We start from the raw sequence: 17,191 nt of genomic DNA on the forward strand, positions 1-17,191 counted from the left end.
ACAATAATTATGAAAATGCAGGAATCCTTGCAAAGTTGAAGTACCTAATCTATAGATTATTTAAAAATATGGATACATGAATACAAAAATTTATCTATTATTGAGGTTGACATAATGTTCCATTTTGTAGGCATGTAAATAAACAATTAAGATTTTTTAGATTTTGTTTTGTTTTGTTGTAGTCAAGACTAACATACTTTCCAGACCTCAAAGATCTTTGAATTTGAAGAAACTGACATAGACGTGACTACTGAGCCCTCAAGCCCAGTGGGTACAACAGTCCTGCTTACTCTCTGTTTAGGAGTAAAAACACTTGTACAGAAAATACAAATCAAGATTCATTTATAGTAGTGAAAACTAAAGGAATTAATTTGGCAAATACTTTTTTAGGTAATAATTTTTTTCTTTGAACAAAAGGAATTCAATGAGTTGTTGTCCCTGGGAATACAGGAAACACCGGAGAAGGACACGCACCAACAATATACACACTATTCACACTTCTGTTTGGAAATTGACTCTTGTTCTCTGCTGCTGGTTGGGTTGCCTGGAAGTTGATGCTAATGGGGAGATTTCCATGCAGAATGTTCACTGGGAAGTGCTCTTAAGATCAACACCTGTTGGGGTGGGGGGCAGGTGAAGGAAGCAGGGCTAGACAGAGGGAGAACCTGAACTGCCACAGGGAAGCTCTCAAGCTGGCATGGTCCTTTAGAGATATCCCCAACCGAGGCAAGGAGGACTGGGCCTTTATGCTGACATTGACTCATCGTTGGATGTGAGCCACTCCTAAGAAGAGAATGTGACTTTGGGTGAGGTGGCTCTCTTTAGTCAAGGGCAACCCTGCAGAGAGACTCTGCTGAATGCTGTTCAGCCACCACACTTCCGGGAAGCTGGGGTCGTGAGTGCTTCAGCCCTAGGTAAGGTGGGGGCAGGAATCTGGGCAGCACAACACAGCATTCACTACACAGTCTCAACCAATACTTCTCAAAGTTTGACATGCATATGAATCCCTTGAGGATCTTGGTAAAATGCAGGCTTCAATTCAGTAGGACTGCAATGGGCCCCGGGAGTCTGTATGTCTAATAAGTCCCCAGGTGATGCTGACAGTGCTGGCCCATGGACCACACTGTGAGTAGCGTGTCTCTAAACTCAACTTGCCCCTCACCTAGCATTGCTTTGCACTGAGAGTCTCAGGTGAGAGCCATCAAAGTATGTGGATCACAGGATATACCCCATCACTGGGTGAAGCACTTCTGAGCCACAAGGCTCCTTGTGGCAGACTTAACATCCTTGTTCCTCAGGCTGTAGATGATGGGGTTAAGCATGGGGGTCAACACTCCATAGAAGAGGGAGATGAGTTTGTCTGAAAGGTCCTGCTTATCCGCCCCCAGTGGGTCCTTGGATTTGGGCTTCCCATACATGAAGAGGATGGTCCCGTAGAAGATGATCACCACAGTAAGATGAGCAGAGCAGGTGGAAAAGGCCTTTTTCCTCCCCTCAGCTGAGGGGATCTCTAAGATAGTGGTGAGTATGAAGATGTAGGAGACAAAGATGAACAGAACTGGGACCCCCAGGAAGATCACATTGGCCACCCCCATGCTGATCACATTGATGGAGATGTCAGCACAGGCCAACTTTAGAACTGCCAGGATCTCACAGATGAAATGGTTGATGATGTTGTCCCCACAGAAGGGTAACTGTACTGCAAGAGAGATCTGCACCAAGGAGTTGGCTCCACCAGCCATCCAGGAGCCGGCAGCCATGGGCACGTAGGCAGCCTTGCTCATGACCACGGGATACCTAAGGGGGTTGCAGATGGCCACGTAGCGATCAAATGCCATCATGCCCAGGAGCACACACTCTGTGGCCCCCATGGCAAAAGAGAGGAACATCTGCACAGCACAGCCTGAGAAGGAGATGGTTTTCCTGGGAGTGAGGAAGCCATCCAGGACCAGAGGGACTGAGGAGGTTGTGTAGCAGATGTCCAGGAAGGAGAGGTTCCCCAGGAAGAAGTACATGGCGTGTGCAGGCGGGGGTCGGACACAGTCACCAGGATGAGGACCCCATTGCCCAGCAGGATCACCAGGTACATGGATAAGATGAGCACAAAGAATGTTTTCTCTAGTTTTGGATGGGCAGAGAGGCCCAGCAAGACAAATTCTGTCACAGTGGACTGGTTGAATGTTCCCATTTCAAAGTCTCTCTTTCATCTCTAGGAACACTGAAGGCAGAAGAGACACGTTTGCTGTTTGATGGCTTGCTTGAGTCAATAGTGGTTATCACAGTATGATGTCTCTAAAATTGTAAATAAACTTACCCTCTGGGATTCAACTATAAAACCAAGTTATCTAAAATCCAGCAGACCTCAGAAGAGGAGACCTTGGAAATCTAATGAAACTTAGAATGAATAAAATGAACAATTCTGTCTAAACAATATTAATATACCTAACGCAATGTCGTGTATGTACGTATGCTATCTCTAGCACTTTGTAGGGAAGCAGAAGCCTCTGAGTAACTCTTGCTCTGCCATATATATTAATTGGAGACCTCAGGCTATCACAGCTCAGTGACGCTGCAGGTCACATGGCCCATTCCTCTGGGTCTGGCTTCTCCTCAGCCAGCAAGTTTCTATAATAATTTGACTTCTCACATAGATAGTCTTACAGGGAGAGACTGTGGTGGCTTGAAAACAGGGAGCTTCTTATCTCCCCAGCACTTTATTTCTTACTCAGTGTCTGGCTTACTCTTCAGTCTTTTGTGAGTTTAGTTAGTATAAATCAGTTCATTGACCTTCTTCCCTGAATAATCTGACCAAATTGAATTTCTGGAGTCTATGGTATGGAGTCCCAACCAAAGTCTCCAGAAATCTGGTCTGGAGAGAAGGACTCATGTGTTTCCTCCTGTAACCACACCTGACGTGCCTGCATCTTTGCTATTCTGGGACTAGGTTGGAAGAATAGACTCTTACCTGATTGTTGGAGCTCACTCACAATTCATATCCCCAGCCTGGGTTTGGTGGGTCCTTGAGTCACACCCCCATCACATTCAATGAGAGATGCCATCCCATTAATGTCATTTGGAGGTTTGCAGACATGTTCACACACAAACCTACTCAACCTCCCAGAATACCGAAACACACATCACAATTCATCACAATTTTACTGCCAGAGATTCAGAACACCAGATGTCACCAGGCCCTACTGCAGTGTGCCCAAATGGCATGGAGTTGGCTGCCTAATAGCTACTCCAGTGCTGGTTAAAAGTACTAATTTCTGGGTCCTATCTTTGCAGATTGTCTTGGTAATCTGTTTTTGTTTTTGTTTCTTTTGCTTTTTAAATAAACGTTCCCCATGTATTCTGGATCTATCAGTCTTGGAAATCACTGATCTATTTCAATCCCTCTCAGGTCAAAGGTGGAGAAACTAAGGTCAGGAGAGAGATTTGTGATAGCACATGTCCGTGAAGAAAGGGAGGGTTTTTTCCTAATTGGTGATGATACAATGTCCAAAAAAGGTTATCTCAGGATATCAGGAGTTAAGAAATGAGGAACTATTTTTAGAGAAAAGCTCTTTTTAGTATCAGGGAGTGCAGAATCTGAGCTTGGTAGAACCTTCAGATATTAAACCATCCAGTCCCCACCTCTAAGCCCCCTGTCACAGAGTCCCCTCTTCAATAAGTGATTTCTCAGCCTATGTGTATACATGTTGGACAATGAAGGGCTCATGGCAATGTTGTTGTCAGAACACCCAGGTTGTTAGAGTTCTTCAGGGACCCGAAATCTGCCTTTTTCTAACTTCTCTCTTCCTTGGCTAGTCCTAAGTCTGCCTTCTGGGCTCTTTCAGAACATTCCTTTGGCACACTTGCAGCCTTCAGAACTTCGGGAACAGTTGCCTTGTTGTTGCACCCAATTCTTTTTTTTTTTTTTTTTTGAGACAGTCTCACTCTGTTGCCTGGGCTAGAGTGAGTGCTGTGGCGTCAGTCTAGCTCACAGCAACCTCAAACTCCTGGGCTTAAGCAATCCTACTGCCTTAGCCTCCCGAGTAGCTGGGACTACAGGCATGCGCCACCATGCCCGGCTAATTTTTTGTATATATATATTTTAGTTGTCCATATAATTTCTTTTTTTTTTTTTTTTTTTTTTTCTTTCTATTTTTAGTAGAGACAGGGTCTCACTCTTGCTCAGGCTGGTCTCGAACTCCTGACCTCGAGCGATCCACCCGCCTCGGCCTCCCAGAGTGCTAGGATTACAGGCGTGAGCCACCGCGCCCGGCCACTGCACCCAATTCTATCCCCAGCGCCCCCTGCACAGACTTCTTTGCACATAACCTCTTTCCTCTGCTCCCATCTGGTGAAGAGCTGGCCACAGAGATCACCCAGCACTTACCCAGTTTGGGATCCAGTCTAGGCTGGATCAATTGCTTGCAGGAAGGCAGGCCAGTGAAGAGGGGAGGCTGCCCATTTACTGAGGTCAGGACAAGTGGCTGTCTTGGTGTCACCTGCCCTTCTCGGTGCTACCCAACCATAACCAAGGAACTTATAAGAGGCCTTATCTCTCAGAATTTCCCTGGCAACACATAGGTGCACACTTTTGACATGGGCTTATACTCTTTAACAGTTGTCTCACTTCCTGGAGTCTCGAAATGATCCTGAGTGCATAGAAGGGACCAGAGTGCAGTCACAGCCCCAGAAGAAGCCCTTGCCTGGCCTTGGGGCTCAGGGAGACAAGGAAACAAAGGCGGGCTCTCAAGTCTGAGGCTCAGCCAGGAGGAGCCCCAGCCTGGAGGAGTGTGCACCCCAGAGTGGGCTTGCAAGCCATGCCCAGCCACCGGGCCCATGACCCTCCCTTCTCTGTGCTTGCACTGTTCTCCAGAGAGTCCCATGAAGGATCTCTCTGGAATTTAGGACAGGATTGCTTTGGGGTCAGGTCCTATCCCAGAAGCAATTTAAAGTTTGATGAGAGGTTTAGAGTTTAGACTTCACCCCACAGACCCAATTAGTCAATGTTGTGCAAATCTACCCAAAGCTCCCCTCTCAGCACAAGGAAACCTCAGCTCAGAAAGTTTGCTGGTGCCAGGTACTCAGAGTTCTCCTGGGCTTTGATCACAACAATTGGTTCAGGGTGGCTCTATCACTGGCCCTCAAAGGGTCTGGAAGGGAAAAAGAGCTAGGCCTCCTCTTCAACTATTCCTAAGGAATATTATGATACCAATATTCCTGGGAACTTTGGGTCACACAGATTCCTCAGCTACCCAGGCATCTTCTCCCCTCCACCCAGTGACACAGCTCGCTCGCTCTCTCTCTCTCCCTCTCTCTCTCTTTCACTGCTACCAGCCTGTCCATCCCCACCACTCCAAATAATCTCTATGCTATCAACATGTCACATGTGCCAGGCCTTGTGCCAGGTGCCAAAGAGTTAGGCTGAATGGAGGACATGATGATCGGCAATGGGTCTTTATCTTCAGGGAATGCCCAGCAGAGTGGAGCTAACTGAATGACTGAGAATCCCACTGAGCTGTCCTGGAGGCTGGGCACAGGAGGAGTATGGAACTAGCCCAGGGTGAAAATAACAGGGATGGAGGAGTGGCCCTGGGAGACATTTAGGAGGAAAAAACTGTAAGATTTAGAGATGGATCTGGGGTAGGAGATGTAGGGGAGAGAAGAATCAATAATGGCTGAGATACCTGATGGGTTCAGGACACATGACCTCAAAATATGGCACCTTGGCAAATTGAATATTTTAAGCTGAAGGAATTTGAGAAACAGTGTGTGCAGGAAGGTCTCTCTGACCTTTCCCATCCTTCTCCCCTGAAGCAGGTCATAAAACCTAGGAAGGATTTTCTGACCTTCCCCTGAGGCAAGTCACAGACCTCCTGTGAGAGGGGCCCTCCCTGCACCCAGAGCAACGGAGCACCCTTATCTCCCAAGACATAGGGAGGCCGAGAATGTGAGCAAACGGGCCTGGCTGTGTCCCCTGTTTGCAAGACTCAGGTCACTCTTTTCTGCCCGTCATACCTCTCCGCCACTTTCCACTCAAACCTACTACAAAAAACACCCAGGTTTAACTGTTTCTTCAGGTCCACATTTCCTTAGAAGGCTTCTATGTTATATGAAACTGTGTTTGCTTTTCTCTTATTAATCTGTCTTTCCCTGCAGGGGCCCCGGCCAATGAACCTAAGATGGGTAGAAGGAAAAGATAGTTTTCCTCCCTTTCACACCAAATCTTGAGAACTGGAAGAGAGGCATGGAGAAAGCACAGAGGGAGCGTGTCAGAGCTGGAATGGGTGGGGTGGCTCCGGGGTTGTTTCTGACATTTCAGGACACAATTCCTGTGTGTGTGTTGTGCCCAGCTCCAGGATAGTTACTGGAAATAAAAATATGACTAAGAAATAGTTTCTATGATTGAGGAGTTTGCAGCCAACTGGATTTGTTACATTTGAGATAATGGTAAGGCACTAATATTAATAATAATTGCCATTTATTTATAACTGTTTCCCAATTCTTGTCTTATCTAATGTTCCCAGCAACCCTATGAGGTAGGTATGAGGGTGGGATATTGTGATATAATAAAGTACACACACACACACACACACACACACTTGGTCTGGTGGCCAGTCCCTGGAACAGAGCTCCTAAAACACTATAATTTCTTTAGTGATGGGGAGAGAGGAGCATCTTTTGCTATCCATAATAAGCCCTTTCCAATACCTGAACTTATACTAATGAGGTGACTCCTAATGTGGCCCTAGATAGCGTCAGGATGGGGGCTGGTTACTAGAGGAACCAACCACATGATCAGAGGGTTGGAATATTCAGCCCCACCCCCTGACCTCCAGGGATGGGAGAGAGCTAGTCACCAATGGCCAATAATTTAATCAATCATGGCTACATAATGGGACCACCATGAAAAGCCCAAAACCAACGGGGTTCAGAGAACACAGAGATATGGGGAGAGTGGTGCATCCAGAGAGGGCATGGGAACTCCACAGCCCTCCACCTAGACCTTGCCCTATTCTGCTCTTCCCTTTGGCTTGTGAGTGTCTGCTTAAAACATCCTGTGAGGCTGATCATCTCCATAGGAGCAATTTGTAGCTCTAGTAAATTGAGTATCGCAGTAAAAGTGATCTTTCACAGCTCTCTTTCATTTTTCATCATGTTTAATCATCATGTGCAATATCATAAACCTTGAATAACACCATGAGAACCACATGAAATGCCACTAGTGATACTGGAAATGCTCCCAAGAAGCAGAGAAAATTCATGACATTACAAGAAAACTGTTGAATTGCTTGATATGTACTATAGATTGAGGTCTACAGTTAATGTTGCCCACCATTCCAAGGTAAATGAATCTAGCACAAGGACCATTGTGGAAAAAGGAAGGGAAATTTGTGAAGCTGTTGCTGTAGCTATGCCAGAAGGGTGAAAACCTTGCACTTTTTGCAAAATACCTTTTTATCTCATATTGAAAATTGTAGCTTTTATGTGGGTACAGTGTTGCTGTAAGAAAGGCATACCTACAGATTCTAATATGAGTCAAGAAAAAGTCATTTATATGACAATTTAAAGCAAAAGGAAAGTAAAGTATCTAAAGCTGGAGAATTTAATGCCAGCAAAGGATGATTTAATAATTTTAGAAAGATGTTTGCCTTTAAAAATGTCAAGGTAATAGGAGAAGCAGCTTCTGCCCACCAACAGGCAGCAGACGAGTTCCCAGATGCCATTAAGAAAACTATGGAGGAGAAAGGATATCTGCCTGAACAGGTTTTTAATGCAGACAAAAGTGCCTTATTCTGGAAAAAATACTACAAAGGACATTTAATAGTAAGGAAGAGACACAAGCACCAGGGTTTAAGACAGGAAGGGATAGGCTAACTCTGCTGTTTTGTGCAAATGCAGTCAGGTTTATGATCAAGACGGCCCTTACCTATGAAGGTGCTAACCCCTGAGCCTTGAAGGAAAAAGATAAACACCAGATGCCAGTCTTGTTTGTACAAGAAGGCCTAGACAATGAGAATCATCTTTCTGTATTGGTTCTATCTAATGCTTTGTCTCTGAAGTCAGGAAGTACCTTGACAGTAAGAAACTGCCTTTTAAAGTTCTTTTGATATTGGACAATGTCCCTGGCCACCCAGAACCCCATGAGTTCAACACCAAAGGCATCAAAGTAGTCTACTTGCCCCCAAACACATGTCTCTAATCCAGCCTCTAGATCAGGGGGTCATAAGGACTTTTAAGGCTCATTGCACATGGTTCTCTATGGAAAGAATTGTCAACATTATGGAAGAGAACCCTAACAGAGAGAACATCATGAAAGTTTGGAAGGATCACACCATTGAAGATGCCATCATTGTTATAGAAAAAGCTGTGAAAGCCATCAAGCCTGAAAGAATAAATTCCTGCTGGAGAAAATTGTGTCCAGATGTTGTACATGACTTCATAGGATTTACAACAGAGCCAGTCAAGGAAATCAGTAAAGAAGAGATTGTGGATATGGCAAAAAGGTAGTGGGTGAAGGGTTTCAAGATATGGATCTTGGAGAAGCAGGAATCAGAGGAATTAACAGAAGACGACTTGGTAGAGATGAGCACTTCCAAACCAGTGCCACACAATGAGGGTGAAGACATAGAATAAGCAAGGCCGGAAAACAAACTGACGTTAGGCAATCTGGCAGAAGGGCTCTGATTATTCAAGGCTGCTTTTGACTTCTTTTATGACAGGGACCCTTCTATTAATATGATATGGACACTGAAACTAAAGAAAATAGTGGAAGAAGTTTTTGTATCCTATAGAAACATTTTTTGAGAAATAAAAATGTAATAAAGTCAGACAGAAATATAATAATGTATATCCATAAAGTTTCACCAACTGTGCCTTCCTCTCCTGACTCCCCTTCCACCTCTTCCACCTCCACCATCCCTGAGACAGCAAGCCCAACCTCTCCTCTTCCTCCTTCTCAACCTATGCAATGTGAAGACAACAAGGATGAATACCTTTATGATCATCCTCTTTCACTTAATGAATAGTAAATATATTTTTCTCTTCCTTATGATTTTCTTAGTAACATTTTTTTCTCTAGCTTACTTTATTGTAAGAATAGAGTGTATGATACATATACATACAAAATATGTGTTAATTGACTGTTTATGTTATCAGTAAGGCTTCCAGTCAACAGCAGGCTATTAGTAGTTAAGTTTTGGGAGAGTCAAAAGTTACACATAAATTTTTGCCTGCGTGGGGGTTGGCGCCCCCACCTCTGTGCTGTTCAAGGGTCAACTGTAGTTTTTCACGTGCCTCTCTCTCGCCACTAGAGGGTGCACTCCCAGGAGGCAGAGAATAGGTTACTCTGCACATTTTTACCTTTTATGAAGTATACGCTCAATAACTGCTGAATAAATGAACGCCCATTCTCTGGACCTGTCCTGGGTCACATTCTGTCAGTGACTCCCATGAGATCTCAGAGCACACACAGATGATAGGAAGCTGAAACTACAGTGACTTGGATGCTCAGTGAGGTTGAGGCAGAACACAGCAGGTTGCTTCAAGGTGCTTAATCCAACAAGATGAAAATTTAGAGGGATGGTATAAGCTTTTCACTTAGACCACCCAAAACACAACATAAGCAGAGGCTGGATGTGATGGTTCTTGGCCACAGCGCAGAAAGGAGACTTGCGAGTTTGAATGAATCATGTCATCACTGATCTGTGGGCTGTTGGACTCTGTTAATGGGATTATGATGTTCAGAGGGAAAGGAAGGAGGAAGGAAGGAAGGAAAAGACGGAGGAGAAAAGCAGGGGAGAAGAAGCAGAAAGCAAATGTCCTCCACTGCCTCCTGTATAATTGGATTCTGGGGATGTTATCCCAGTAGCATACAAAGTTTCTAAACTGAGTACAACTTATTTTCCAAACTTTAAATGACTTCAGGGACTAAAATGGTCCCAAAGAACAAACCAGAATTTAAATTATCGTCTAAGGGTGATGGCCAGACCTTTGGAGATTGTGCCCTGAGTGCACAAGGCTGGTGGAGGGGAGAGGACCATTTACCTGTCACATGTTCTGAGCCCTCACCCTGGCGCTTCAGACATGTAGCCTCTTTCCAACCCTTAGGAAACTGATCATTCTTGCTCACCATGTTTGTGATGAAGGTAAGTGCAAGTTTTGATTAAAGGAATACCAAAATTTTCATTAGCACAGCTACATTTCTATCATCAGACTTGACTGTAATGGAATGGGGCTTGAGGAGGGGAGAGATGAAGCACTTTTATTGATATATTATTCTCACAGAATCAAATAGACCCAACAAACTGCAACAGTATCTAAGATCATCTGGCTTTACCTAATCATTGTAGAGAGTAAAAAAGGGCTTCCCAGGGACCACACAGCTAGTAGTCTTCTTCCCACACTCAGTTATCCTTTCTTGATTAAAACTGTTGGGCTCTTTCTCATTTCATAATTAGAGTACAAAATCCAACAATAGTAATGAGCATGTGTCTGCAGGGAATATTTCTTCATGTGATCCAGGTTCTTGGGAGGGTAAAGTTGGCTGGCCAGCATAGAATGAAAACCCCTGCTGGGGACTGATGTACTGTCCCAGCACACACATCACAGTTGCAGACACCCCAGCCATCTTCAAGCCTGGGGACCATTCTCAGTTTCACCTTTTGTAGTCAATTCCTGGATGACACATTTGCCTCTAAGACATGTATCTATTTTGTTAAGGTTCTAGGAGAAAAGGGGAAATTGATTCTTATTTATCTTCATGCTGAAATTTTCATACTATTTCTGGATATTTAGAGGGTTTTTGTGTGGAAGAGAGGTTAACTGCCTTTGGAAGTTTCAGAAGACAGGGCCAGGTTGAAGTTGCAAGGAGGCAGATTTCAGCTCAGTATCAAGGGTAATTATTCCAAAATGAAGGGAGCCTCACAGGGAGGTAAAGAGCCCACATCACTCAGATAGTCAAACCTAGGCTCTAGGACTATCAGGAATGCAGTAAAGGGCTCTCTATGTTGGCAAGGGAGCAAATTACTAAATAGACCCTAAGGCCTATTGTCCTTTACATTAGAATAATTGTTATGGTTGATGATGATGTAATTATTTGTTTGCATGACTGTTTCTCTACTAGATTTTGAACTCATTGAGGTCAGGGACCATGTCTTTCATTGTTATGTTCCCAGCACCGAGAATTATGTCTGTCCCAAAGCAGATGCCAAATAAATATCTGTTAACATGAATTGAATTATTATGACACAGACTTTGTCACAGCTGTAATGTGCTAAGCACCAACATAGCAGTGTGTCAGGGTTCACTAGGCAGGAAGTGCCCCTGCAACAACCGAGGAAGGGGGTGGATTACTGAGAGCTCTTGGAGGGACAGCTATCTGGGAGGTTCATAAGTATTTTAGATATAGTGCAAATAAAACCAAATACCCAACATCCTCAAGGTTGCTTGTAAGTTTTTTACTGGCCCAGAATAAATCCTAGTTTGGGGAATACTTAGAAGTCTGAGGAATGTTAAAGAAAAAATTATTCAATGACACTTGTTAAAGCATGGTAAAGCCGACTTTACTCAGGCACTCGTGGCACCATCTCAATAGCAGCCGTGGGATTTTGCAGTGGGAGAGAATGATTGGGCTCAACTCCAAATACAACATGGGCAAGTGGGAACTTATAGCCAAGGGGCAGGGTTGGGGTCAGTGGATGGAAAATTACAAAGAGGAAAAACAGGGGTAAGGGAGATTATGGCTAAACTGACCTAACAGGATTCTTGCTGAAGACAGGGCAGGTTGATTAGACATCATCTGGGGGGTGGTGGAGGATGAGGAACCTGATCAGATATTAAGGGTGATCAGATATTGAGGATGGGGGTTTCTTGCTAACTGACTTAGCAGGGTTCTTTACTAAAACTGAATTGTAGTATTAATAGGAAGTGCACAGATGGGCCTGAGAGAAGGTTCTAGAACCTAAATAAAGTTTGGAAAATTAAAGAATCTTTACCAGGAGAGATTTAACCTTCCCAGTAGGAAGAGCTGACAGAGCAGGCCTAGGGCTCTGTGAATAGTCTCAGGAACAAGTCAGTGCCTCTGATGCAGGCAATGGAGAGTGAGGAGAAGAGGGGAGATTCAGTCCAAATGCTCACTCAACTCGGTCATGGTGCACTCACTCCCCCAAACGTACAAAAGGACCAACAAGATGTTAAGACCTTGGCATTCTTGGTGTCAAGGTGGCCTGGGCTGATTCTCCCAGAAGTGTTAGCAGAGCTGTCTTCTTGGCTGCCACCTGCCCCAAGGCAAGGGAAACTTTATATCCTGTAGTTGCTTTTTTCTGTTGGTTTTCATTATGTCATCTTGTCTCCTTGTGTGCCTTATTCTTCTTCAATGTGTGCCATATGTTGTATTTGCAAATTACTTGTAGAAATGATTTTGGAGACTAGGGTGACATTACTTTCCTTCAGAGTGGATTTATGTTTGCTTCTGTTAGGTACTTGGGAGCACCCCAAATCTGGGACTACCTCAATCAAATTTTAGGGCTTGAGAAGATTTGAAGTGGAACTACAGCACCTGTTTCCTTCTGATTTGCCCTTATTCCTGTGTTTCTGCCCTTTGAAATCCCATCCCAATGGGATACAGTTAAGGGCCCTTCAAGGTGGGTCTTGTACTTCAAAACCTATTCCCTGTCTCCATGAGGCTGTTGGTAGCGCTCCTCTGTCTCTCAGTGTCCCCATCCAGCAGCTGCAAATGCTCCAATTGAAATACAGCCTAAAGTGCTGAACTTATTTATCTGAGTCCTTGTTTTCCCCCAAATCATAACCTTATGATTCCTCATTGTCTTATTACCTCCAATGTTTTACACAGATGTTTCTTATATTTTGTCCAGTTTTTCTAATTGTCATTTGCAAGAGAGCTAATCCAAATTAATCTGTTTCTTCTTACTGGAAGCAGAAGTTAAATATTGATCTCTACTACATTGTTTCTAGAACCCCATAGAGATAAATAAGTTGTCAGGGCTCTTCTCCAGTTGCTGAGCAGAACCAAGATTGTTCCCTGGCTTCCCAGGCACTTTTGGAGTAAGAGAATGCTGAGGTTGACCTTTTGAGTTCCTGCAGGTGACAAAGCAGATGCACCATGGGCAGATCCAATGAGACCTTTTCGATGATGGGGTTTATTCTTCTGGGACTTTCAGCCCATCCAAAGCTGGAGAAGACATTCTTTGTGCTCATCCTGCTGATGTACCTGGTGGTCCTGCTGGGCAATGGGGTCCTCATCCCGGTGACCATCCTTGACTCCCGCCTGCACACACCCATGTACTTCTTCCTGGGGAACCTCTCCTTCCTGGACATCTGCTACACAACCTCCTCAGTCTCCCTCATCCTTGACAGCTTTCTGACCCCCAGGAAAACCATCTCTTTCTCAGCCTGTACAGTACAGATGTTCCTTTCCTTTGCCATGGGAGCAACAGAGTGTGTGCTCCTGAGCATGATGGCGTTTGATCGCTATGCGGCCATCTGCAACCCCTTACGATATCCTGTGGTCATGAGCAAGGCTGTCTATGTGTCCATGGCTGCCGGCTCCTGGGCAGCTGGTATCACCAACTCTGTAGTACAGACATCCCAGGCAATGCGGCTGCCCTTCTGTGGGGACAACGTCATCAACCACTTCACCTGTGAGATCCTGGCTGTCCTGAAGTTGGCCTGTGCTGACATCTCCATCAACGTGATCAGCATGGTTGTGGCCAACATGATCTTCCTTGCAATCCCAGTCCTGTTCATCTCTGTCTCCTACGTCTTCATCATTGCCACCATCCTGAGGATCCCCTCAGCTGAGGGGAGGAAAAAGGCCTTCTCCACCTGCTCTGCCCACCTCACAGTCGTGGTCATTTTCTACGGGACCATCCTCTTCATGTACGGGAAGCCCAAGTCTAAGGACCCACTGGGGGCAGACAAGCAGGACCTTGCAGACAAGCTCATCTCCCTCTTCTATGGGGTGGTGACCCCCATGGTGAACCCTGTCATCTACAGCCTGAGGAACAAGGATGTGAAGGCTGCCGTGAGGCACCTGGTATTTCAGAAACACCTAACTGAGTGAATGACTGTTACAGAATCCTAGATTGCCAGAACACACAATCTCCAAGCTCCTCATTGTACTCATTAGAAATGCTGGCGAGGATGTGGAGAGACAGGAACACCCTTACACTGCTGGTGGGACTGCAAATTAGTGCAACCTCTGTGGAAAAGAATTTGGAGATACCTGAAGGAGTTAAAAATAGAAATACCATTCTATCCAGCAATAGCACTATTAGGCATCTACTCAAAAGAGCAAAAGACATTCTATAATAAAGGCATCTGCACTCGAATGTTTATGGCAGCACAATTCACTACTGCAAGGATGTGGAAACAACCTAAGTGCCTGTCAATGCATGAGTAGATTATTAAAATTTGGTATATGTATAAAATGGAATATTACTCAATTATAAGAAATGACAGTGATCTAGCACCTCTTATATTTTCCTGGATTGAGCTTGAGCCCATTATCTGAAGTGAGGTATCACAAGATCGGGAGAATAGGCTCCACATGTACTCATCGTCAAATTGGCACTGACTGATCAACACTATGGTGCTCACACGGTAGTAATATTCTTCAGAGATTAGGGGGTTGGGGGGGTAAACTCACAATTAATGGATGCAATGAGCATTGTAGGGGTGAAGGGCATGCCTCTAATCCTCACTTGTATGAGGCAAAGACATAAAATGCAACCAAAATGTTTGTACCCTCATAATATCCTGAAATAAAAATGAATTTAAAAAAAAAGAAAGAAAGAAAATGAAAACCCAGAGTAGAGACAGGATTTTCCAAGGTCCAAGCCATGGACCACAGAACTGGAACTAAAAAGTAAATTGATTTTCCCCACATTATTCCACAGGTAATACAAGTGACTATCTAAGAACCTAGAAATAAGAGTCTTCATATTTCTGGAGATACTTGCTAGTTGGTGGCTTTGTGTACAACCTCAGTGACATCATATCATAGCTAACTTATGTTTGCAAAATCTTACATCCTCTGCCACCAGAAGCTGTGAAGAGTCACTGATAGGTGCAAAATTAGCAGACAACCGCAGAACCAGGTTTCAGTGGCACTGGATTCTTGGGGTGTCCTGTGTAGCCCTATGTAGAACTTCTGAATACTGTGCACACTTTGGTATCATCCCAGAGGCCCGTGTTTGGTAAGAATAGCATGAAAAACATCATCCGTGCCATCACAGTGTGTCGGCCAATAGCACCATGGCTGGAATTCTTCTTAAGTCTTAGCACCAGGAAGAGAGGGAACTTACCTCCAGTAGTGGGACTGGTCTGTGAGGAAACACAGAGAACTGTCTGCACCTTCTGTCCCACCCCAGCTCCAACCATGCGGTGGTACGCGACTCCGTGTGTGGGAGGCAGCAGGCCTCAATCTTTTCCTCCCCCACAACTGGTATGCCTCACAGCATTAACACCTACCAGACACTCCCATGGATGTGCCCAGACTATAAAGAAATCCAAAAAGTATTCTAGGGAAAGCAAAGAGTTATAATAATCTTCAACTCCACATCTATCACAGGGCATTAGTAAGAGTTGCTCCCCCACTGGCCCAGGCACAGAGATCATAGGCTGTGAGCCTGTGGCTTTGGACATTTGGGGGGTTAGCAGCAGCCTTGACAGCATGGCGGTTGGATGCTGCATGTAGCAGGAGACCTTCAGTTTCACAGAAGAAAAAACTCTACTCAATATCTACTCTACTCAAATATAATGTGGATCCACCTACTTGGGAGGCTGAGGCAGGAGAATTGCCTGAGCCCAGGAGTTTGAGGTTGCAGTGAGCTATGATGACTCCACAGCACTCTGACCCAGGCAACAGAGTAAGACTCTGTCTTAAAAAAAAGATTGACTTAGACCACCAGGACCCTCCTGTGAAACTGAAGACAAGGTCAGTCTCACCTAAACCCTGTGGCTGCTGTACAAAGGAAAATCTGGAGCTGTTAAGAATGGGGCAGGGGTGTAATGGATCCTGGGAGGACAGCCAACAAATGTCCACCACTTTCTGGGCTCTGGGTAAGGCTCCCTATCCCTGGGAACCCCTGGGAGGGTCGGATGCTCCTTCCCAACTGCAACAGAAGATTCCCATCGGCCTGGTCAAATGGCACTGGGTGTCAGACAATTTGATTAAGGAAAATAAATAAATGACTAGTTCTTGTTCATCTGAGTTTTTGTCCTGAGATTCAAACCCGCTCCCAGTGTGTCATATCCATCTCAACTCTGCAGCTGAGAATGGCCTTACGATGGTCTGCATTTTGAGGTGACTCTTACCCCTCCCTGGCTTTTAATTATATAATTTTTCTACCTTTATTTCCCTTTGCCCCATTTCCTTACCTATCTATTTTTAATTTTTTGGCCTCAAATATATTTTTGGGTTACCTCACATCCTTTGTGAGATGAGGCAAGGCATAAATTGAAAAAAGCAAACAAAGCAAAAAAGAAGCAAACAAAAAGAGCAAATGAACTAGTGACAAGACGTGGCAGTGGGTTGGCTTCTGGAGCCCCTTTCTTGGCCTCAGCTTCATCTCTCCCCTGCTGGAAGTTTGTTTTAGGTTGGATGGCCCCAAAGTCCTTTCAAGGGTGACCTTCCAAGGCAGGGATTCTAGCTGTAGGTCCCACACCTGGCAGGAGACTAGGGATGGGGAAATTGGACTATAGAAAAGTCACCTTCCAGTATCACAGCCCCTTGGGCATCTTTGCCCTGCACTGCCCACTCAATTCTCAGTCCCCTGGACTTATCACATGTGTTATATGACATGTTCAGAAGATGGTGGTTGTAATTATTTCCACACATGTACTTGGACTTACCTGAATTCAAATTCTCTGTGAGCACATCTCAGGTTACTGATATTGTTGCAAATGACAGGATTTCATTTTTTTTTTTTTTTTTTTGACAGAGTCTCGCTTTGTTGCCCAGGCTAGAGTGAGTGCCGTGGCGTCAGCCTAGCTCACAGCAACCTCAAACTCCTGGGCTTAAGCGATCCTACTGCCTCAGCCTCCCGGGTAGCTGGGACTACAGGCATGTGCCACCATGCCCGGCTAATTTTTTTTCTATATATATTTTAGTTGGCCAGATAATTTCTTTCTATTTTTTTAGTAGAGATGGGGTCTCGCTGTTGCTCAGGCTGGTCTC

The 17,191-nt window shown here is 44.8% G+C and overlaps 1 protein-coding gene and 1 pseudogene across 1 annotated transcript; one reads left to right on the forward strand and one right to left on the reverse strand.

Moving 5' to 3' along the window:
- Positions 1–1,232: 1,232 nt before the first annotated feature.
- LOC138387400 (olfactory receptor 13C7-like) lies at positions 1,233–2,188 on the reverse strand (annotated as a pseudogene).
- Positions 2,189–13,114: 10,926 nt separating this feature from the next.
- LOC138387401 (olfactory receptor 13C7-like) lies at positions 13,115–14,074 on the forward strand. Its single transcript, XM_069474426.1, has one exon. It carries the CDS (start codon positions 13,115–13,117, stop codon positions 14,072–14,074), a length of 960 nt encoding a protein of 319 aa, XP_069330527.1.
- The last annotated feature ends 3,117 nt before the right edge of the window (positions 14,075–17,191 follow it).

This window comes from Eulemur rufifrons, chromosome 7 (assembly GCF_041146395.1).
Source record: "Eulemur rufifrons isolate Redbay chromosome 7, OSU_ERuf_1, whole genome shotgun sequence".
In the NCBI taxonomy this organism is placed as follows: Eukaryota; Metazoa; Chordata; class Mammalia; order Primates; family Lemuridae; genus Eulemur; species Eulemur rufifrons.

What these genes read in the sequence shown, in the direction of transcription:
- LOC138387401 (XM_069474426.1), top strand. Translation starts at nt 13,115, where the DNA reads ATGGGCAGATCCAATGAGACCTTTTCGATGATGGGGTTTATTCTTCTG.